The 24,084-nt window shown below is 38.0% G+C and overlaps 2 protein-coding genes across 2 annotated transcripts in view; both read right to left on the bottom strand.

The window, feature by feature from the left end:
- wscd2 (WSC domain containing 2) overlaps window positions 1–776 on the bottom strand; it is a 49,544-nt gene extending 48,768 nt beyond the window's left edge. The window contains exon 1 of the mRNA XM_007559131.2: window positions 128–776. The gene's annotated coding sequence lies outside the window, so the exon portion shown is untranslated. The remainder of the gene's footprint in view (window positions 1–127) is intronic.
- A 15,070-nt stretch (window positions 777–15,846) lies between these two features.
- Window positions 15,847–24,084, bottom strand: part of LOC103142855 (sodium- and chloride-dependent GABA transporter ine) — a 9,949-nt gene continuing 1,711 nt past the window's right edge. The window contains exons 2-14 of the mRNA XM_007559130.2: window positions 23,608–24,063; window positions 22,193–22,327; window positions 21,192–21,402; window positions 20,835–20,967; window positions 20,401–20,535; window positions 19,842–19,945; window positions 19,288–19,412; window positions 18,293–18,405; window positions 17,229–17,369; window positions 17,039–17,138; window positions 16,668–16,768; window positions 16,430–16,597; window positions 15,847–16,195 (exon numbers count right to left, since the gene is read on the bottom strand). Coding sequence (XP_007559192.1) covers window positions 16,082–16,195; window positions 16,430–16,597; window positions 16,668–16,768; window positions 17,039–17,138; window positions 17,229–17,369; window positions 18,293–18,405; window positions 19,288–19,412; window positions 19,842–19,945; window positions 20,401–20,535; window positions 20,835–20,967; window positions 21,192–21,402; window positions 22,193–22,327; window positions 23,608–23,881 — 1,854 coding nt within the window. The 5' untranslated portion in view covers window positions 23,882–24,063 and the 3' untranslated portion in view covers window positions 15,847–16,081. The remainder of the gene's footprint in view (window positions 16,196–16,429; window positions 16,598–16,667; window positions 16,769–17,038; window positions 17,139–17,228; window positions 17,370–18,292; window positions 18,406–19,287; window positions 19,413–19,841; window positions 19,946–20,400; window positions 20,536–20,834; window positions 20,968–21,191; window positions 21,403–22,192; window positions 22,328–23,607; window positions 24,064–24,084) is intronic.

Raw genomic sequence — 24,084 nt, 5'->3', positions numbered from 1 at the left:
ACAGATCCAACCAGTGCTGCCACTGCACAGTTTTCACTTCAATGCTGTTTGATCCTCTGCTGCAGCAGATATCTGTGACTCAGGTTTTAATCAAATTAAGAAATAACATGAGTGCTGCTCTTCTTACCTCAGCCTTGAGACTGGGTGAAGCCTGAGCAGATGGTGTGGATGTTCATGCAGGAAGGAAGGAACTCAGCTGAAGATGGTCATCTGTCAGGCTCAGTCATGATGTTTCACCTCCACAATAAACAACTCCAGTGTCTGCCGCGCTTCCGTCCGCAGACTGCAGAGGTTAGTTGGTGTGGATCCCGTTAGCTCGCACGGTCTCTCTGCGCTGCTTCTGCGATGAGCCTCAGTCTGCTGTATACGGCGAATAACCCGCTGCACGCTTCTGTGTGTCGCTCGGAGAGGCAAGGAGAAGTGTTAATGGCTCCCAGCGCTGGCTCCGACTCCGTCCTCTTACAACCACTGCTGTAATCTGTTTAAGTCGAAGCTTGAATGCGATTTAAGCGGTGGGTCGACCTGTCTTTTTTTTTTCTTTTTCTTTTTTGTAGGCTGTCCGATGAGCAGACAGCTTCATGCTGCAGGGAGGCAGCGCCGCACCGTGCGCCCTGCGCTCCCACATGGACCAACAGCACTGCCTGCTGTACTTAAAGCGACACAGCAGAAATACCTCTTCTTTCTGGGCCAAGCAGGTAAAGCCAGGTCAGGGCCGGCCCGAAGGTTTATGAGGCCCTGCAGAATTACGTTTGGGGGGCCGAGTGAGATTATTTTATTTTTTGGATAAGCAGTGCGATTGGAAGTGTGATTTAAAGATTGCTCTGACTATACCAAATAAATTTAAAATCAGAAATTTTCAATCACTTGTCTTGTCTATCAATTCTAGTGCACTTTTAAAGACAATAAACAAACACACATGCTTAAAATCAAGCTGTGGATGTGATTAATGCTCATTCAGTAACTGAGCAGTGAGTTAAAAAAAATGTGTGAGGGTGTGGTAGTTTTGACCTTCACATGCGGTGAAGCTGTTAGCAAAAACTTAATGAGGCACGTTCAGACAAAAAAGGCTAACACTTACCGATCAGAATATAGAGTAGAATAGAATTCCAATATGTTTTTCTCTAACTCAAGAATAGTAAAGATTTAACAGATAGAGATTTAACATAACATAAAATAGACACATAAACAATATGCATTTAAGAAATAAATGTTTCCAAATTCAGAAGCTAGCTGTAATTAACAGAATATCTTTTTTTTTAATTATATTATAGAGAGTTTAGGTTTTGTATGGATCCATTTCATTCTTTAGTCCTGTCAGAATTCAGATTCTCACACTTCTTGCTATTTTAGTCTAATTGAGCAATTATTGATTGTTTGTTGGTAAGCAATATTTTAATATGTGCTTCATCATGAATTTCTTATTTGCATGCACTAATGTTTAATAAATGAATCTAATGTTTCACAAGCAACTGAACACAGAACCACGTGTGTCTAAAGATTTGATCCTTTCAGATGCATTTTTCACTACATGTTCTTCTCTTAACATTAAAGTCTCCCTATGTTTTTCTTATGTCATTTATATCTATTGCCGACTTCCTACCTCTTTTGCTGTCTTTAGAGCTGCTCGTCTCTTTTCTTCTTGGACCTAATGCCATAATCCTGGTCTGTCAATTCATATATTATCCAGCACTTACCGATGGTAAGGCTTGTTTTGAAGTGCTAACACTTCAAAACTTCTTTGCATCTCAATCAATCAATCAGTCAATATCAGATATTTGAATGCTCAAAAAAAAAAAAAAAAAACTTACCGGCAAATGGAAGCATGCAGATTCATACAAAGATAAAAGAAATATATATATAAAAACAAAAAGAGCAAAAACTGTAAACTTACAACACAAGACATAAAGGCGAATTAACAACACAAGAAAAATTATACTGTACAGCATTAAAAATAGCATGCTCAAATGAAATAATTGTTTAACTGAGTTGGACAATTTGAAGAATTAAAGAAAATATAACATGTGCATGCATATTTAAGAGTTAAAATAAAATCAGAAATATAAAGAAGAAAAAAAGTTATTCGAAAAGGCATTTGCAGTTCACCAATCTGAGGCTACATGCAGAAATTAAATGATGTAAATGTCAAAAACCTCCACAATACGAGGCAGAAGTACAAACTAATCATAATCAAGCTCACCCTTTCTGTCGCGTCGAGATTCGCTCAGTTGGTTTTCAATTTTTCCTGCTTCGCCCTCTGATTTTAATCCTTTATGCATCGCTCCTCTCAAACCCACCTCCAGATGTTTAGCCATGTGTGGCTCTGTTGTACACAGGATTTCTGCTTAAACCAGGATGATCATCTGCTCTGTTTAACAGCAGTGTTTAGTGTGTAAACCGTGTGGAGTCAGTTTTATTGCATTGTTCCTTACCAACTCTGCTGCCTAAACATACGTTTGTTCAAAGTTTTGCTATCGATACTCACCTGGATTTAGCCCTGTACTTTGACTGGGCCATTCTGCATGGATCTGCTTTGATGTTAAGTAATTTCATTGTAGATCTTGCTTTATGGGGTTGTAGTCCTTATGGTAGTGGAACCTGAACTTTAGTCTGAAGTCTTTTGCAGTATGTTTTATACTGAGGCTTTTCTCTACCCATCATTCTTGCCAACCTCTGGTCAGTTTTCTTGTCACTGCTGATGAGAATTATCAGCAGATTTTCTGCTGAACTCCAGAGCTAGAATTGGGCTCCGAGATGTTTCCCTGCTACATCGACTTCATGGCTTGTCAGGTTAGTTTGGCAGCCACAGCTTGTTGGGTTAAAAGTTATGCCATGATCTAAGGCCTTCACAGAGCAGCTGGATTTATACCGAGATTAAATTATACATGGATGGACTCCATTAGTGGATGTTATTTAGGGGCATTAGGATAAAGGCGGTTGAAACAAATACACGCCGCACTTTTAAAATTTTTATTTGTAAAAAAATAAATAAAAAAATAAGTGAACACCCTTCTTCCTCATTGTTCACATTTATGTGCTACACTGAGTCGATCTAATCACACGAAATCTCAACAGGACCTGTTAAAGTTTGTAGAGCCAAAAACCTCAAGTGGTAAAAATAAATACTGTTTTTCCAGGACAGTGTTTTTCTCTTTGCATTACCACCAGTTATTTGGACGAGCCACTCCGTTATTAAAAGTTTTTCGCTGGCTTGTCCTTGAGGGATAACACGCTGACTCAACATCGATGACTCCTCATACTTCAGCAGCATCAATTCACGGGCTGCTGTCGCCAGCAGCGCTGTCATATACAATTATCTCCTCTGCATGGTGACTCAGCTGCACACTTCTACTTTTAAAATCACCAGCAAGCAGCAGTGATATTACTCATGCTGAATCAGGCAGAAAGAGAGAGAGAGAGAGAGAGAGAGAGAGAGAGAGCGGGACAGTGGCCAAAAACACTAGAACCCACTCCGAAATTCGAGCAGGGTAAGATGGATTTCTGCTGCATCGGTTTGGTAAACAACTCAACCGGATGTTACAAAAGGATTCACGATCCCTCTTCTATTTTTCATGTGCTTTTAAATGACAGACAGACGTACAAGAGGTCGCAACTCATGCAGTGAAAGTGAGAAAGCCGAAGGCAGTCAGTACTCGCAGCAAGCGTGCTCTATGAGTTTGGCTTTCATGGAGCACGCTGGTTTATCTCGCCCTCAAACGCAGAGCACAGAACTAAATAGAGGATAATGGGCTCGTTGTGTAAAATCTCTTGTCTCTCGTGGGGATACGTTGGCGGTGAACTGAAATGGGGGGGAGGGGAGCATGAAAAAAAAAAAACACATTCTGACCATGTTTTCTTATTTCTACATCCTTCAAATAGATCTGAGCCCAGAGAGCAAGAAGTAAACAAGTATGCAGTGATATTAATGTCTCTGATTCCTTCGTGATGAAGTCAAATATTTATTAATACAAAACAACAACGCACATCTCAAGGAAGTAATTGCTTTTTCAAATATTTATGTGGGCTTAGACTCTCAATGTGAAATTCTTGTGAAAGTTTCTCCCACGAGACCCGTCTCGCTGCTCCCTGTGCCAAAACAAAGAGCATCGTGAGAAACATAACGCAGCTACGGTTTGGAAAATCGGTCATTTTCATCTGTAATAAGGATGCAAAAACATTTCTCACAAAGCTTTCTAACTCGAGACACCGGGTTCGGCGAACATAGACCTCATACTGATTTCAAAAGTCAACCTCGTCGGCTCTGAAAGGCTTTCGGTTTCAGGATTATTCATAAACGCTTCAATAAGGGAAACCAAGTGGCAAAGTCAGACCGACCACTGTGTTGGCTTCAAGGGGGTTTCGAGTGACTAAAACTGAACATCAGTACGATCTCCAGCGTGCTGGAATCAGTGAACTGTTAAGACTGTAGCTAGACATGATTAATATGTAATCACATCTAATTCAATCCTCACATTTTGGGTATTTGTCTAACAGATGGAGAGGTATCACTTTTATTAGTACTGAAAAATGCAAGGAAAATTAACTAACAACAATAATGATTTTGTAAAATGTAATTGAAAAACATTTTTGGAGAACAAATTAGGAAACCCCCTACACTCATTCCCACTATAAATGATCTAAAACTTTATACAGATGTGTCACATCAGGTTAACGTGTAGCGAATGGGGACAAGAAGAATCACACCATATATCAGAGTGCTTGAGGAAATTGTGTCAAAATGTGTAGAAAAACTACAGACCACTGATACCCTGGACCGTGCAACACAAGAGCGATCCAAAGCATACCACTAAATTCACCAAGGACTGGCTGACAATGATAAAATGGAAGAAAGTGACTTAAAACAGGCAATAAACCTGTCAAACAACTCACAGCTGAAAGTGATCAGTTATTATGTAAATGGCAAAAACAGGCATCTCACCGAACTAATTTCAACCAACGAGGATGAAACTCATGCTGAAGGGTTATGTTGATGTAATTTATTCTTCAGCACTAAAACACTTTTTTTTTATTTCTGTTCATTTCTGTCACATTAGTAAAGTACGGCTAATTGTTGTTGTTTAGATTTAATTCAGCCACTTTCCACAGATGAATAAAACATGTTCAGACCTCCATATGAGAACATTTCTGTTAAAAGAACTGAATATCTTGTGAGACTGTTTTTTGTTTTTTGTTTTTTTACAGTAAAAATATTATGTTTGAACAAAACACTTGAATCCAAACATAATTCAGAAAGAGCATATCTGAGAGACCAAAATGCAGAAGGGGATTTTTTTTTTCTTTTTTTTTTTGATAATAATGTGAAGCAGCTGCCTCTTGAATGTTTTCCCTTGTGCAGGAAAACAGAATCAAGACTTGGCCAAGCTCTGACCTAAATAACACACCTCCAGAAATATGATGAAGTGAAACTTTACTGGGTAAAACCTGAAAGGAATCTTTCACCCACCTGCCATGTAAACTTGCTAATCTACTGTGCCTGTTGTGGCGTAATGTGCGGAGACAGATTTCAACGTATGCTTTATAGATTGATTGTTTTTATAAAAACTAAAGGTCAAGAAAAACTGGAGGGAGAAAATTACTGTGAAGGAGAGAAAAAAAAAGAGGAGAAGCTTTCAGAGAGGGATCCGTAAAGATTGTATGAACAGCTGCCGAAGAGACGCAGAATGAGCTTCAAAAGGATCAGCTGAGGTTTGGTAGTGAAGGTAAGATAGGATGAGTGCAGAATGTAAACCGTTTCAATGGCGGATTAAAGGCGGTGAGGTTCATGTAAGAGGCTCAAGGCAGCAAGAGTCGATGTAAGCAATCGTTTATGTCTTTCTGAGCTGCAGTGGTGTCTGTGAACGTTACAAGCCGTGGCTTGGTTGCCACTGAGGGGTCACAAGGTGCACTTGCAGGTGGTTGACTTGCTTATCCAAATCTGTGGCTGCATGTTCTGGGTTGGCATGTTCTGCGGTCTCCAAGATGAAGCTTCTTTGTAGGTTAACTCTCTGCCAGCCGCTGTCGTGTTTGAAGATGCTAGATTATTTACCTCGACCTAAAACAGTTTGCCTAAAACAGGATGTGACCCCGTGATTTCACATGACCTTCTTGCTTCTTTGTTTGTGATTTGACTTGGTTTTAATGAGGACAATGAAGATTTTAATTGCTAGCTTGTAGTAGAAAATTATTCTTGTAAGATTCATTAAAAAGCATAATAGTCAAGTGCAGTAAGAGTCCAGTTTCCAGTTATGTGTGCTGGTACCAATGCTACGACTACAACAGCTGGAGTCAAATTCAAATTCAGAGCATGTGGAAAATGTAGGTGCACTTTTTCTATTCTAAAACAAAAAAAGAAAAAGCAAATGATCTGAAAACATGTGAAGAACTAGGACTGATCAAGAAAATAAGCTAGTTTGTTGTTTAGGTTAATAAAAAATAATAATAACCAGATTAACAGAACTGTAGGTAACAAGCACGTTAATGTGTATAGAAAAAAAAATCAGCAACACAAAAAGACTAACTAGTCTTCAATAAGGTAATTGTAATTTCCAGCTGTAATAGCTTTGTATATCAGATCTGTGTTGTTAGTTGTTTCCTTCCTGGTGGCCTCGGTAACATATCGGTGATCCGTGATGGGAATACCAGTGACGTGTCTCCAGTATGTGTGACTTTCATCGATTATGTGCATGTGCACACACACGCTCGCTGGAATATTTTCCCATTGATCTTAAAACTGAAATAACAGAATCAATGAATGTAGCTGCTGAGCAGCGTGTTTGACCTTTCAGCTAAAACACACTTACCTCCCACTCAGCAGGAAGCATTTTGAATTCAGATGAAATTACATAAGCCTTTTTTTTTCCTGCTTCATTTTTGACTAATTTGTGTGTGCTTCATCTTAAAAGTTGGATTTGGAGCTCTAGTCTAAAGATAAAGGGATACAATTCTTGGTTGTTGAGGTCTATTTCTGCATTGTCTCTCCAACTAGCTGTGTTGTTGTGACTGAAAAAGCTCTTTTATGCTTCAAAAAAAATGTTTTCAAATTATTTGTTTGTTCCATACATTTTTAGGATTTCTTCATATGTATAGTATATTTGGCCATTAAACTTGAACATCTGTAATTGTTTCACTTGCTGTTTGATTATGCTCACCCCAGTAGGGGTGACCAAAACCTTACTTCCTCATTAAGGTTTTGAGCACAAACCCCATGAAAGGCTGTGAACACCAGAGATTCTTACAGGTTAAATGCAACCCAAAGCAGTTTCATCACACTGTGCTGTAAACTTCATTTTTGTTGGGTGTTATGATACTGTTTCAGCTCTTACAACACAATCGGAAAACCCTGGTCATTTTAGTCTTTCAGGTTCCTTTTCTCTTGTCTTAGGTATTTCTTTACTTCCTTGAGAAATTAGTTTTTTTGTGTGTGTTTGTTCTCCTTTCATGTACTCTAAATATTTTTTTTAATCATATTCTTAATTTATTCCCTCTTTGTAGTTGTTTTTGTGTTTGTTTGGAGCCATTTTGTCATAATTTTTCATTTATTATCCAATCTTCCCTTCTCTTTTTGGTAGGTGCGCCTCTCAGTTGTGGTTTTCGTCATAAAACATTTGGTTTCCTGTTCCCCAAGAAGACGGATTGCAAAACCAGTTTTCCGCATACATGAACTGTTTTGCAAGTGATAAGAAATGAAAACAAAGGATACCTTATGAACATGAAGTATTCATTAAATTATTGCTGCATTTGTCTCATCTCTCCCTTATGATTTTTGACCAGTGTCTGCAATGAGCAATTTCTAAATTTAAAAACAGATTTTTTATTTATTTATTATTTTTTTGTCTCAGGGAAGCATGTCACACTGAGATGATATTACATGAAACAGGTAACGGAGTGAAGGTAAAACATGTTTGAGTTCGAAAGAGAGAAAGAAACTGAAGTTAAAGAATTGGAGCGAGATTCCTTGAGGTGGCAACAACCATCTATGAAACCTCGTGACGGCTGCCGGTTTTAATAATTCAGCAGCTTCATTAAAAACTACCAAAGAAACATTTTGCATTATTTATAAGACTCACTAAATTTATTAGAGATATGTATAAGTCATGGCATTTTTCTTTTCAAAGCATTTGACTCAAAACTGGAACACAGATGGAGCACTTAACAAACTAAATGAGGTGTTATTGTCCATTTTACAGCCACAAAGCATGTTTTGCTGCGTCGACCGAGGCTGTGAAATCAACCGTACACTCAGGGGGCGTTTCAATGTCGCCGCTGCAACACGAGAACGTGTTACTTAAAACCTGCATCTTTCACTTCCTCTAAAAAGACAATGATTATTTTATTGAGCTTTATTCGATCCCTTTGACTCTGCTTCCTGTCACGTCTCATCAGATACATCTGAAGCAAATGTTTCCAGCAGTTTTTCCTTCTCAGCTCAGATTTGTCTCACACAGTGCTACTGGTAAAAAAATTAAAAAAACAGGTCTCATTTCCATGCGTGTGTGATTATCCATTTCATCAATATGAAGGTGGGGAGAAACCTTGTATTAATTAGCAATAATATACAATTGATATTAATAGACTTGAGACCCATAAGAGTAATGGAGTAACATAAAAACGTTAATTGAACACCAGATTTTCTTATTTTGAAAACCACTGTGTAAACACTGAAGCTTGCAGTAGTTTGAAGCATATTATCATTAGACGCTGGAGCTGTGGAGAGGTGAGTGACAAATCATGCCTCCCTGCCTGGAAAACCAATAAATGGTTCTGGGTTTGGTGGTTCCCAGGACAACAGCTCTTACCTGACTGCACTGTGTGGAGTGTAAAGTTTGGCGCAGAGGGGTTTATGGTGTAGCGCTGTTCGAGTGTGTGTTTGAGTGTGTGACTCTGTGTTGCCCTGTGGTGGACAGGCCCGGGGAACCCATGATCTTTGGAGATCGACACCAGCCTCCTCGTGACCCTGCCAGGATAATCGGGTTTTTGGATGAATGGATCATTGATAAATACATTTCCTCTGCAAACAAGACTTGAAGATGAGTTTATTTTACCCATGCAACATTCAAAACATGCCAGAACAAACAAGGTAGCATATTTTGTTTTCTAATATTTCAGATATTTTTTTCGATACTAATTTGAGTAATCTTTCCTGATTAAAAAATCCATTTGTTGATTAAGAAATACTCTAAAATGTTCACTAGCAATGTCTGAAATTGCACTGGCAGTACGTATAGATCTACAATGAAGAGTCCCCAAAGCAGAGTCGATGGAAGTTAGTTCTTTGCTTATTGCAGGAGCGGGACAAAATAAACGTTGATTTTGAAGGAGCCGTCAAAAGGCAGCTCACTTATGTCACCACTCATTCTGAACATGCCCAGGAGATCTAACCCAATTCATGGCGCAATTTGTCTCACTGACATCCCCTGTCATTTGTGTCTCTTTCTTCTACTGCCACCATAAATATGCTCAGATGACCTAAAAAAAAAAAAAAAAAGAGGATGGATGGTGCCTGCCATTTCATTTTTCCATGAGGACAGAACAGAATCAATAAGGATCAACAAGACTCAGCCATGTTAGTTTGACGCAGTTTGTTCCTGCAGCACCCGCCTTACTTTAATATCTCTAGATTCTGAACAGACTGATGGCACGACTCAAATGTGAAAGCTGTGTTGATAAAGATCTTGATGCTGTTTAGCTGAGATGAAAGCTTATAATGGATTGTCTGGGGAGAAGGTTTAAAATCATTTAAATGCTCATTAGTTATAGCTTCGTCTTCAGAAAAGCTCTCTTTTGTCAATTTTAATAAAATAACTTCAGCTATAGAGCAGATTAGCAAAGTGTTGTATCCTGACTGACTACCAGGTTTCACATTGAAGAGAAAAGTCTTGGCAAGAAATAATAAAAAATAAAAAAGGACTTAATTCCAGCAATCGGGTTAGGACAAAAAGGGATGCAAATTAATAGAGAAAAGACAAACGTTTAATCACCCTTAACCATGTTACTTTTCCTGCTATCTAAAAAAAAATACAGACAAATTCAAGTGGCGTTAAATCTCTGTGACCTAATGGTAGAAACACACAGTATGCTGCATGTGCTGTGAAATCTTTTATGAGATAAAAGACTTTTCCTAAATGTGCGCCAGCACTCATGACTTACTTTCAGATTGTTTTCTGCGCCATTTAATGAAGCTCTTGTGAATAAGAAAGAGTGCTGTTGGTATTTTTAGCCACCATTTCAGGATCCTCAAGGTCATATGTGGAGAAGTGTCTCCTCTGTAGTGAAGTTTATGCATATTGAGAGAGAAAGGTGAAATGCTGTCATTTCATATTTAATATTTATCTAAATCACTGATTTTCTTTTTTTTCCTGCAGGTACAGTACCTTTCAAAAATATTTATATCCGTTTATTGTCAGGTTACAACAAGATTTTACATGATAGACCAGTATGACCCTTCAGTATCAAAGTCTGCAACTCCTGCAGAGTCAATGAATCTCTTTTGTATGATTATTGCACTCCAGTCCTGTTAAGTCTAAGGTCGCGTCTGTTTCAGATAACATGTTGAACATTGTGCTGCTCAAAAGCTTAGGATTTTATTTTTGCTCTGTTTAATACATCTCCAAAACATTATCACTGACCTTCGGCGTATTCCTTGGGTCTTCATGATCACGTTTGTTCACTAACGCCCAAAAAATACAAATAGAGAAAACAGAGGTATGTGGTAGTAATGAGAAGCTCAGGGAGCATGAATACTTTAGAGAGGAACTGTATAGATTAGAAGATATAAATGAGACAATTTTTCTTGGAAACAAAGGCAGAACAGAAAGGTCAAACAAAACTAAAAAAATGCTGCACTTGAAACAGTATTTTTGAAATGACCATGTGCACTAAAACAGTTTGCATTGACATCCAGCTTACCTGCTGCAGGTTTCAGGAGGCTTCTTTGCAAGTAAGAAGTGAATTCTGGGGGATAATGGGTTATTTAATGCATATCTGTTGTTTTAGACGAGAAATGTGAAATAAAAAACCTCAATACAAGTAAAATGTGATGTCTATATCCTAAACACCACCCTGCCAGCATGCCTAGGTGGGCCCCATGTGGGGAAAAGGAGGGCATGCCATATGGGTCCCATATGGGTTTGTCCGCGGGTTCCACGATGGCCCCACATGGGTTTGCCCATGTAGGGTCACAGCCCACATGGTTCCTACTTGGGCCCTATATGGTGGTGGCCCACATGGGTGTGTCCATTTAGTGCCCATGTAGGGCCCATGTGGGCTGTGGCCCTACATGGGCAAACCCATGTGGGACCATCGTGGAACCCGCGGACAAACCCATATGGGACCCATATATCAGCCCTCCTTTCCCCCACATGGGGCCCACCTAGGCATGCTGGCTGGTACCAGCAAGGGTCGAGCTTGATTCAGCAGCAGACTTGTAATGCATGCACATCCTAAACAGTTTAATCGAAACGCTCTAAAAAAAAAATCATCATTACAAAGGCAACTGTGCAGTGAAGTGCACTGTTGTATTCAACCCTTGAAGCTCCTATCTGCATATGAATTCTTTGCAAGATTTATTCATTTGCATTTGAAAGACAGAGAGAATGATCTTAAATGCTTACTCGGCCATACTGAACATCTAATTCTCATATGATAATAAAGGATGCGTGTTACGCTCACCGTGTATTTCACTAGAGCCTGTGTTCATTATCGTTCTACTCGGTGGTGCAAAACTGCTGAGGCTTTGTCTGAAATGTTTTTCTATGCTTTTTAGGTTACTTGATTTGACTCGTGAGTCATACTTCGTAGCTGCTTACCAGATGAATCAGTCCTGTCTGAGAGTTACGCAGTTAAATGCAAATCAAAGAAACCACAAAAGAGTGCAAATCTGTAATGAGTGCCACAAAGGTGGAGAGGAAGAGATTTCAATGCAGGTCTGCAGTTGGCAAAGAAAAGGAGTGAAGAGGAAGACGGCAAAAGAACGTGATCGAAAAGCCGTCCACAAATCACAGTGGACTCTGATTTTTGTTGCTATCCAATGCCTTAAAAGACTTCATACTTCAATTTTCGCACGCAAAAAGATGACCTAATTCATTAGCACACAGTTTATAAATAAATAAATAAATAAATAAATAAAACTGATTCTAAGTGCTTAAAATAGAAGGCACTAACTAGATTTTCTTTTTTTTTTTCTTGAAGATATTTTGTCTCTGCTCTTGAGTTTTAGATTGTGGGCTTTTTAGAGCTGAATAAGTCTTATAGGTGAGCGGTGAAACATCACCAAGAAACAAGAGAAGAAATGTGGTTGCCTTCTGTTTAGTGCATGTCGTTGCCATGTCCTAGATAAGTGACACCAAGTAAACGAAACAGAGCAGCTCCTGAGCCCAGAAAATCCTAGTAAATGTTCTTCAATTGCATTGATGTAACAGCCATCCACATATCAGGAAAGGCAATAAATTGGAGGCAAACAACAAAAACGAACTTTCCAAAATCCTGAAACTTCCACATCCATGGCTTGTAGCTGATATGAGGTTTGCTGATTTTGGCACACAAAAAAAATAAAAACGTTATCTGTTCTGGTTTACAATTAATTCAGTATTAGACTCATCTGTCCAAAGAATTACAACATTCCCAAATTCAAAGGTCAAAAGAAAGATTTCCCTAAATTCACCAGGCTTCTGATGCCGAGTTGAGATGATATCAAAAGGAAACGTGCTCACGAAGATCATCTAACGAAGTCGCTTAGCGTTCATAAAGCATTTCCATTTCATAGCCACTTCTCTGTGTTTTTTACTCCGGTGCAGATGGATGACCGCAGCAGCTGGAGGATGTTGCGTGAACCACCACAAGAGTTACTTCTACACTGGAGAAAAAAACACAAAAAACAAGCTCGATTGCTAATTTCACCCTCTGGCTTGCAGAGATAAATAGCTTCATACCACTCAACATGAAATAGATAGCAGCCTATCTCCTCTTTCATTGCCCATCTGGGATCACAACCAACCTCCTCTCCTAGTCTGGTCATTAATTTACTTCCCCTTGGGCTCCACTGTCTATAGCTATTGATCACACAGCCCTCCCAGTGCTAATTTAATGCCTGTGATACGTTCTGTCATGGAGAAAGCAGGAAGGGAGTATTGATTAACGTACAGTTCTGCTGAGGGCACGACAGCAGCACTTTATGACAAGGGAGTAATTAACTCAGCTCTGATCTCCTGTGGTTGAAGTGTTTTTTCCCCTCTACAGTTCACCATGTTAACCATAGAAAAAGATCACAATCTCACAGTCAACATTATCAGAGTACGTGCGGATGACGAGTCAGGGTGATTAAGCTTGCCCTGCACATACTTTAACCCTGCATATATTCCCCTCCGGCAGCACAGTTTGTCATCTGTTAATGCATTTTATTTTCATCTTAAATACTTTTGCAGTCGTTATGTCTTTCTATATATCAGCACAGCCGACCATGAGGAGCGTAAATTAGAATAATAAAGGTTTTTACTGCTATTGAACTGAAGTGAAGTCTTTAATAAGATATGGTAGCTATCCTTTACAGATGTAATGGTTGGTTTGAAGCATCAGAGCAGAGATGGACCGTCGCTGTGAAGACTAAAATACCGATTTTACTGGTTTTATCGGTAAAGTATGGACGCCGTTGAGGTAAAAGCCATTACTTCGATTTAATTTATGTTGCTATGCTGCCACCCAGTGGCAATAAGGAAGATAACACTAACATGTTGAGGTAATACTTGGGACTAGGAAGACAAAAAAAACAAAAAAAACAACCCTAAGCAGTCGTTTATTAGAGGTAAATAAATACTGTATTTTACTATATTGGAGACTTGGAATAATTTTGTTTTTGTTGGTTTGTGACACTGTTTTATTTTTTTTAGTAGACGACAACATACATAATGGCTTCTCAGGTGCAGCGTTTTCAGTTTACTTTATTGAAATGGTGGCTGTGAAATAAAAATGAAGTAATCTCATAAGAACAGTCTGACTTGTACCATGCATGTTTTAGTCAACATCAATTAAAACATTCATATTTGTGTTGTTTTGAATCCTGCTTTTTAGCTGTAGTTGCTTATGTGTATTATATCCTCCAAGAGCTGCTGCTCTGCAGTTTCTTCCCATGAAAGGGTGAAATAATGAAGCTGTTTAAGATTCAATAGCAACAGATATTACATCAAATATTAAAAACCAGTGAAAGACATGTGAGGATAAAGAAATGTACATGAGGCAGACATCTTTCTTTTAAAAACTGTATTTTAAAAAAAGTATAAAAACTAGACCATTTGTAATTTTATTACTGGATATCAAAAGAAGTGTAATTGAGACGAATGTTCACTTCTCTCTTGAGTAATGAGATCCATTTCTCAAAGAATATGTTCACTACTTTTTGATCCAGACACCTCCAGCGGGATGAAAGTTTTATTTGTACTTCCTAAAGTTGAAAAATTACAGCTTCGTTGTTGACCAAAGTTTTTCCATTCATTGAGTTTTGACTTTTCCCCTTACAGACACAGAGTAAATCATTTATATTTTCTCTACGACTGTTAAACAATCACAAAGCTCGAGTTATAATAATTTACATTTCAACAATAGGAAATCTAGTCGCGTTCTTATCACTTAATATGTTTAGATGCTCATAAACATGCTCAGTAAGTTCAACACTTCGGTCAAAACATTCAGTCAAACCTAACAGATTTGATCGCATAAACTTTCCCCTCTTGAAGAGAAGATGAAAGGCACATTGAATTGTCTTTCTAACTTTACACTCTTTAAAACAAGGATTAAGTTGAAACTAAATGTTGCTAGGAGATGTATAGCACCACTTTGAACAAAATTAAATGTTTAAGTAAATCGCCTCCCTGTTAGATATCACACAAAATCTTCAACAGTCAATCTGGGCTGATTGGTTTATTTATTTTTCTGTAAATGTGAAGGTGGGTCTCTCATAAGGGATTTAAAAAAAAAAAAAGAAGTATTGATGAGCAATGGAAACATAATATAAGCCCAGACACATTGTAAACAATTATTTTGTGGATTTAGATTTTCATGAAACATCTCCTTATGTTTAACATGAAGTTAACGAGGTACAGATAATATCATTCTAATTATTTTCAGAATGTTTTAATTAGCTTTTTGGTTTATGTTGTTCAATGAAATAACTAAAACTAAAACTTGTTAAATATAACATAAAAAATTCAACTAAGTTCTACTTACATGTAAATCAATTGAAATTTACCTACATAATTAACATGATTTTGAGTAGATCACTGCTTATGGCTAAGAAAATATGTTTATATATACATTTTAGATGCAATATAGTTTCTTAAAATTGCCCACAATTTAAAATTAATTCCTATAAATTCTAGTTATTTCCTTGTAAAGTTTTCAGAAATAGAAAGTGAGGCTTTTTTTTTAATCCTGAAATGCTTTCAAAATGAATGTAAAGAATAACTTCATGTAGGGACAACAGAGCGCCGTTTTTACTCTGGTTCATGGTAGAAGCATATAGACTGTAACTGGGTGAGCGTCTTGACATCAGAAAGTATTTACTCACAGAACAAACTGAGGTGAGATTAAAGTTAAGTTTATGTGAGCATTTGTTTTTCCCCTTATTGTCGGAAAAAAGCCACAAATTCTGAATTTAACTTGTGTTTTTAAAACATTTGATCCTTTAATTTATTCTTTTGGTTTATTATCAATTGTTGACACATTTGATCTGAATGTGTCATTACTGAAGCAGCTGCTGTGTTTCAGATTTACAAAAGCATCAATTGCCAATTCCACAGATTCATTATGCAGCACAAAGCCCACCAAGCACAACAGTCAAAAATACCCTGAGAATAACATCCCTGCATTTACAAAGCATTTATAGAATAAGTTTTACTTTTTACATCACAGTGAAAACAAATCGCTGTTATTTAGCCTTCAGATGATGGATGAAACCGAATATTTTTACAGAAAAAAGATTAAAAACCTTCAAAATTTACAATTTGTTTAAAGTTATATCTTTCATAAAAACATGACCTTGTAAAAACAGACTAATACATCTAAGCATCCCACAGACACACTGGTTTTCACTCTCTGGCTACACCGATGATCTTAACAGTTTTTCCAACACTGGTTTGTCTGTTTTCTGCTTTTCTGGTTGAGGATTCGTGGCATCCAGGTCTAATGTAGGAGCCACGGCTTTTTTGATTCTCTGAGGGTTAAAGAAGATGAAATAGAAACCATCTTTTAGAGAACTACCTCGGACAAATAGTCAGGTATATAATAAAGCATTACTCATATCTCTTCTCAGAGTCAGTCATACATAAAGTAGATTTTTCCAAATGATCTTCCACTAATAAGTCAACAGCAGCCTGAATCTAACAAGAACATTAAAATGCAGCCATCAAAAATGACAAGAGGTTCAAAATATATTTTATTTGCTCACCTGAAGAAGTGACCCCTTGCTGTTGTAGATTTCATGAACAGCACAAAGTGGGATCCACACTATGGAGACCAGTGAGACGACCCACCCCACTAACTCAGCCCACAGTGGGTACATGTACTCTCCATAGTGAGGAGGCGTGTACTGAACAACGCTGGATGCCAGGATGCACTGTGTGGAAAACAAAGCCAGTCCTGAGAACTGAATTTCATAAGGATTTGTATCCAAAAGCAGGACTTACCAGCATCAGTAGGGGGCAGAGCAGCAGCCAGCAGAGGCGGAAGAAGAGGCTCGCAGACTCGCCTCGCATCCTCTTGACCATCAGGGAGAGACGGGAGACTCCTGGCAGAAAGAAACTAAGAGTTGATGCATAAGGACACGCGGACCTCCAGCCGTTAAACTACACATTAGTTGAATAAGTCTGAATGAGGAAAAACATGTAAAATGAGAATCAGAGTAAATGTGACAGGAGAAAAGTCATTTAAATATCATCTAACCTTTGGCATGAAATCTGGCTGCCATGAAAATAAAAACTTTGCACTAAAGTCTTTAATGGCATCGTAACAAGATAGCATTTTGTTGTAAAAGGCTGAACTAAATGTAAAACTTCACCAAAGATCCAGCATACAGCCACTACTTCAAAGAAAGCCAGGCATATGAGGGAAACCACAGCAGTGCAGTGGTCCATCAGCTGGAACACGTAAATGCCTCCCTGCAAAAAGAGGCCAGTAAAGCTTAAGAGTTGTCAGCATTCCTCATCCTCAGATGTTTCCTCTTAGCAAAATATAAAGAACTTTTTCACCTGAGTTACATGAGGGATTCCCAAAAGAAGCCCCACAAAACACACGACCAGAACAAGAAGCTCTTCTCTCTTCAGGTACCGAAGAATTTTGACTCCAAACTCGTCCTTCAAGAACGTCACGACCACCTCCACGTTGCCAAACTGCAGCAAACACCTGTTACTCACTCTGAGCACCTAACATAACGCTATGACATTTATGACATGGATGTCTTCAGAAAACATGGGTTATTTGTGCCACAACTCAATGAAAATAGTGCCAGAGGTGCAAAATGTAATTGGTGAAAGACCAATGATAATCACATCAAATAGTACAAAAAATAGTTTATTTTCTAATCCATTCATTTGATGGATCAAAACTGAGATCTTCCACTATTTTCAGTCCATAAAAGCGTCAACCAACACCAATGTTTTCTTTCTGCCATCTTTTAGGATGCTGCTGTTTTACAGTTAAAATGGTTTGATTCTGAAGTGCCTTCATAACAATGGTAGCATGAAACAGAAGTCTGAGAAAAGCGACATATTTTCAATCCAGTTTTTTTGCATCCATGAACAGTTAGTGCATGAAGATGATCTTGAACTAGATCTTGAAACCCTGACCTGCAGACCGTTTTATAGCCTGCTTCTTTTCCCATTAGCTTACCCATTCGCTTGTATGTAAAAGAACAAAACAAGGATAATAATTAGGGGACAGGACACTGAACCAAACATTACTTTTGAGCCTCTGAGTGTGTGAATGTAAGAGGAAAAGTGCAGGATCACTATAATACTGTGAATGAATGTTTATAGAGAGTGTTGCTTGTTATGCAAGGTATCATAAATGATCAACAAAAGTGAAAAGTACTACTAAATAAATTCAACCTGGTTACCATTTGTGTGTGCCATGAGTAGGATTATAAAACAGAAGTTAGATACACATGTGTGAATGCTTTCCAAATTGTTTTAAATAGACAAAATAAAACTACTGACGACTCTAAAAGCTATGATTAAAAAAGGCCATAAAAGACATAAGCCATAACATTTCTATGGCTTATGATTTTAAAGGGTAAAGAGGTGCAGATGTTCACCTGACTGTCGAGACCAAGACACAGCAGCATGATGAAGAACAGTGGAGCCCAGAACTGATAGCCAGGCATGGTGGAGAGAACTTCAGGATACACAACAAACACCAAACCAGGACCTGAGACGGTTAAGAACAAAGTTTTAATGAACTGTAGACAGAGAAAAACAACTATAGCCTTCTATCAGCTGAACCACAATGTCACTTTGTATATTACCGTCTTGTCAAAAAGAAGAAGGAAAAGACCACTGTGCAATTAACTTAATATTCACTCATTTTTTGTCATGTTACAAAAGCAAACTTCAATGTTTCTTATGCGACGTAGCAACAAAGCCTATTTCTTATTTATTCAGTAAAAGGGAAAAATATATCTTGTTTTCAAAATTGTTGTGTATTCGTCCACTTTAAGTCGGCGCTCGAGCCTTAAATGCGTTTACAGCTGCAAGTCTTGTGTGATCCGGCACTACAAGCTCTGCATATTTGGAGAATGGAATAGTTGCCCGCTCTTTTTCATAAAATAGCTCAACCTCTTACTGGCTGGATGGGAAGCATCTGCAAAACATTTATCAAGTCTTTCCACAGATTCTTAATTGGAGTTAGGTCTGAACCTAACTTGAAAACAAGCACAACCCATCTCTCCAATGCAGTTTTTTTTATTGCACCTAAACTAGCTGAAAACACCAACAACCCCTCAAATTTTATATAACTCCCAAAAGAAAGTATTAATAACTGTTTGTATGTTACTGAGTAAGGGTAAAGTTAAAATGAAAAATCTCTTTATGTAAAAGTATAATTTTAGGTCAGAAAGGTACTGGTCTTCACCACCTTTTAAAGTTTGTGTCAACTTGATCCAAGGGAAACAAATGGTAGCAACAAATATTCCAAGTGAAATGAGAAACATCTTGTATCTTTACAGAATGTTTAGCAAAATAAAACCATTTACTCTAAAGGGCTATTTAGTGTTTTCCAAAAAGTCAGTGCACTTCTTGACTGAGTTCTTACCATCTGTGGCTATGTTATCCACTGGTAGATTGTGTTTAAAAGACATGTAGCCAATAGCTGAGAAGATTACAAGGCCAGCCAGGATACTGGTGAAGGAATTGACTAATGACACTACTAACACATCCCTGCAAAACAACAAATTACATTTTTCAGTCCACCGAAAGAGTTTTAAACATGATGTGACTGTCACAACTGATTATCAATACAACCTTTTTCATATGTGCTGTCTGCTGGTAAAGAATGTTATTGTTTTGTCAACAATGAACTCAGAAAATATGACTTCCAATAACAAAGAAAACATCCGTTAAAACAGATACGATTGAAAAAAACTTAATATTGAAAAGTAGCTACTGTGTGCTGTCTGCACCATTCAGAAACCCAATATATCTGTGCTATTACCTGAAGAGCTTAGTGTTTTTATATACTTAAGTCTTTATGTATAAATGAGTCTTTGTTAGAGAAAACCACTGAACATGTTGGTACATTACGCATACAACAAAGCAGCTTTTATTTGTTAAATATAGTAAAAACAAAACAAAAAAATCACATTGTACCTTGTGATGTTATTGTTGAACTTGTTGTAGCTAGCCATTGAAATCATGCAGCCAAATGCTATTCCCAGTGAGTTAAACACCTGGGCAGCTGCATTGACCCAAACCTGCGACACAGACAGAAGAAAACAAAAACCAGATTTATACGTTTTTATTTGATTTAGCTTTACTTTTCGTTGTTTTATTTCTTCGTGTTCATGGAGTCATCTTTCAAAAGAAGGACACCGAGGTTAAACAACATTTAATAATTATTGCTCTTAATGGAGCCACTGCAAGTCAAATCTGCTCAAAATGTTTAATTTTACAACAACAACAAAAAAAAAACCACCAAAAAGGGGGTTTTGGATAATTTGACTGGAGATTGTAAACATTTAAAGATTTGTGTTGTTTACCTGTTTTACTTTTGACATCCTGACATTTGCTAAGTTTTGAACAGAATTAGTCTAATAACAAATCACTCAAAAAGAAACGTAGACGTATTACACGTCTGACTTACACACAAAATATGGTTATAAATTCAAACAATCTCTGTTAGTTGCTGCTTCGTTGCCCTCAGTCTCACCTTGACTTCAAACAGTTTGCTCCAAACAGGTGTTATAAAATAAAGGATGCCTGCCTTTGCTCCGGGCAGCTGGACATTATTGATGAGGAGGGCGAACAAGATAAAGTATGGAAAGACAGCAGTGAAATACACCACCTATGTGGCATAGAAAAGAAAAAAAAAAACATTGTTGAGTGTGGAAGCCTCCATGGCTAACCTTGTGGATACCAGCTTTGTCAGTAATTTTACAGTCAGAAAAAAAAAAAAAACATTATTATTTTAACAAGTTAGGTCAGAAAGTATTTATCAACAAAAATACCATGACACAGCTAATCATTAATGCGATTTATGATTTGACGCATGAAAGAGTGACGTAAACTAACAGAAGAAGGAAAATATAATTCCACAGCACTACGCATGTATACGTCGGGTGGAAAAACAATAATGATTCAAACCTTGCCTGTGGATTTGACTCCTTTAAATATGCATAAATAAACAATGATCCATGAGAGAAGAAGACAGCCAAATACTTCCCACTGTAGGCCACCAGCTTCTTCAATCCCACTGGTCTTCTCTAAAAGTTTGTGACTGGCGGGGAAAAAGAAAAAAAAGACATGAATATTTCTATATCTAGATCTCTTCCTCTTCCTTCCTGAGCAACGATAAGAGACGAGGCTGATCTTTGCGCATAAAGAATGTGACATTTACAGGTGACACAAGAGTGAATTATTTAAAACTTAAAATTACATAATTTGAGTAAGTGCTTGTAAATTAAATGTAACTGAAGCAGGGAAAAACTGCAGGCTTCTCACTCAAAGAACTGCAGGCTTGACGACTGCAGGTGGGTGGCATTGCCAGAAAAACCGCTGGAGCAGTTTCCAACGACATTCCACGTGTTGTTGCAAGACGACCAGGGGAGAGTTCCTCTGAATGAGTTGAACAAGTAGAAAAAGGCCCAGCCCATGAGCACATTGTAGAATGTGCAGAAGACAAAGGAGATTACAACTGTGGCCAGGCCTACACCTGTGGAGGAACAGATGGCAAAGTAAGGCGTGATTCAGCAGAAGTCGTGCAATGTGTGCTGAAGAGGTTACACACTTCACCAGGAGCATTACTTATTACTGTAGTCTAAAGAAAACCTTATTTTCTGGTGGTTGTTGAATAGAACAGCAAGAGGGGATCAAAGTTCTGCAAAAGCTGTAAATTATTTAATATATAAGCCATTGTTGTTCCAGTTGGAGTGGGCCAGGCTTCAGACTGCATAAACTGAGCAGTAACTGGATACAAGCAATCTTGTTTTACATTTTCTTTGAATGTGCCTTGGGTGACTCATTGCTCATCGAATTTATTTCAGCAGTGACTCAAGTCTTGCCTCCTTTTCAATGTTCACTGGAAATATAGATAACTTTTTCTATCATTTTTAGCAGATTATTTAGCCCATAACCTCGACTCAAATTCAGGGATTGCTCACGATCAAGAACGCTGGCATGAATTCGAGCCTGTTTCTGTGGGGGGAAAAAATCTATATAATACGAATGTTTCAGCTTTTGAATAGAATTACTTGTTTTCCACTTATTCTAACTTATTGCAATGCAACAAAACCTTATAGGGTTAACGTTCTGAGCACAAATTTGAATGTAAACCAAGAAGATATGTATCAAATGTCTAACTTAATCAATCCCACCAAGTATTTATATGCTTTTTACATGCAAAACCCAAGTTTTCTTCATTTTCATGTGTGAATGCAGAGAATCTGATCAGAGGTTTATCTCCATCAAAACAAGCAGCCTCTGTCAGTGAGAGAGACACTTACCTTTAAAGAGGGGGCAGATCTTGGCGAATGCATGCACTGGTCCTAAACGAGTATACTGGCCAACAGCAAACTCCATGAAGAGCAGAGGAATGCCGCAAATGAAAACCATGGCGATGTAGGGGATAATGAAGGCACCTGAAGCAAAAAGTGGCAAAATATTAATATTGTGACCTTCCTAAAATAATGGCCTTTTTTCTGTTTTTTTTTTCTTTTTTTTTTGCCAAAAGTGATTGTTGAAAATCCCCACCTTTTTTTGACACACAAAAAAAATCATTTTGGCCAAAAGAATGACTATTATTTTAGGAAGGTGACTGTTTAAATATCTGAATAATTCCTAAATAGGGCTAATTTCTAGAAAACAGTTGCAGGAAAATGTTTGAGAAGATTTCAGTGGAACATTTTCTCACTGTAAAAATGTAAGATCATAATTTACTAGATCATCTTTAAAGATAAATAGATCACATTTCCTTGTGGTATGTAAAACCACCTGTAAAGTTTCAGGTTTTCGCACAGGAAAATGTGCTCAATATAATTAACTGTCTGTGAAATGAACTTGCAGAAAAAACATGACCCGTGGACTGCTAAGACCCAGTTCTACCTGAAATCTGAAAAGCAATGAATTCAGCTTAAAACCATATAAAAAAAATTGCGTAATGATGGTTTGGCCTTTACATGTTGAGTTTTCAGAAAGCTTCATAATGTGGACTTTTCTTTATTATGAATGATGACAAATCATCTTCTGACAAACTTAATCTTTAGTGGATTACATACCCCAATGCAATTGGCTGGAAGAGGTCTCGCTCTGTTCACAGTAAAAATTTCCACCACTGTGTCACTTACAAGTTGTAAAGATACCTTTCTGGTTTTCTCTGACTCCCTCTCATCAATGTTTTCTCACTAACCTAGTTTACATGACTGCATTTCCAAAGTTTATCATTCTCTACAATTGATCCATTTATCTCACTTTGAATTGGTCATTGTTTTGTAACTAGTAATTCTATTTGTCTGTTTAGTTTATTTAATAAGTTTTGAACATCTCATTGCGTGTCTTGGTTAAATGGTGGTTAAAAACAACAACAACAAGAAATCTACAGAAATTTATTGGAGCCATTCCTGGACAAACAGCAAACGTAAACTTTGGTCAGCAACTGGTTATGAGAGACAAGAGAAAAAAATATGACTCATGTGGCTCATATTCTTATCAAGCCAACAACAAAGAACATCCTGCAATTATTGTCTTTTCCTTCCAGCAATTAAATAACGCTTAAAAATAAACCTTTATTTTCTAGCTGACAACTAGCTTCAACTTGCCTTTGCTTGTTTTGCAGTTGCCCGAGCAAAAAGTTAACCCAGAAACCAGTTTATTATTGGTTTAAGTACTGATTACAGCAGTACGCGCCATCTGGCAGCCTCACCTCCGCCGCTGCTGTAACACAGATAAGGAAACCTCCAGACGTTTCCCAGTCCCACTGCGTATCCCACCGTGGCCAGGATGAAGTCCAGCTGCCCACTCCACGTGGGTCTCTGAGCTCCTGTATCAGAGGCTTTGGCATCTGACAGTGGCTTGGAGTTTTCCTCTGCGAGCTCCATCGCAGCTGGTAGAGATGAACTAAAAATCGAATGTGTATAAATAAACCGCGCTCTCCAATAAACGCTATATTCGATGAAATTCAGTTTATTTGAGACCATGTACACCCAAAGAATCTCTAACCTTCCTGAAGTCAGTGTTTTATCTAAACAGAGCTGTTTGAAAGGCAGGGGGACAGAAAATATCACAGTCAGCGCGGGTCAATCCGTGTCAACCCCACCGCCGGGTATATTTCCCCATTCACTCAGTCCACTGTTATGTAACGACCGCAGGCGGCCTTAACCTAACCGACTTCACCGATCAG

The sequence above is a fragment of the Poecilia formosa genome, unplaced genomic scaffold, assembly GCF_000485575.1.
Source record: "Poecilia formosa unplaced genomic scaffold, Poecilia_formosa-5.1.2 Scaffold103, whole genome shotgun sequence".
NCBI lineage: Eukaryota > Metazoa > Chordata > Actinopteri > Cyprinodontiformes > Poeciliidae > Poecilia > Poecilia formosa.
Note: the sequence above shows the minus strand (reverse complement) of the source record. Positions and strands in the feature narration are given on the sequence as shown.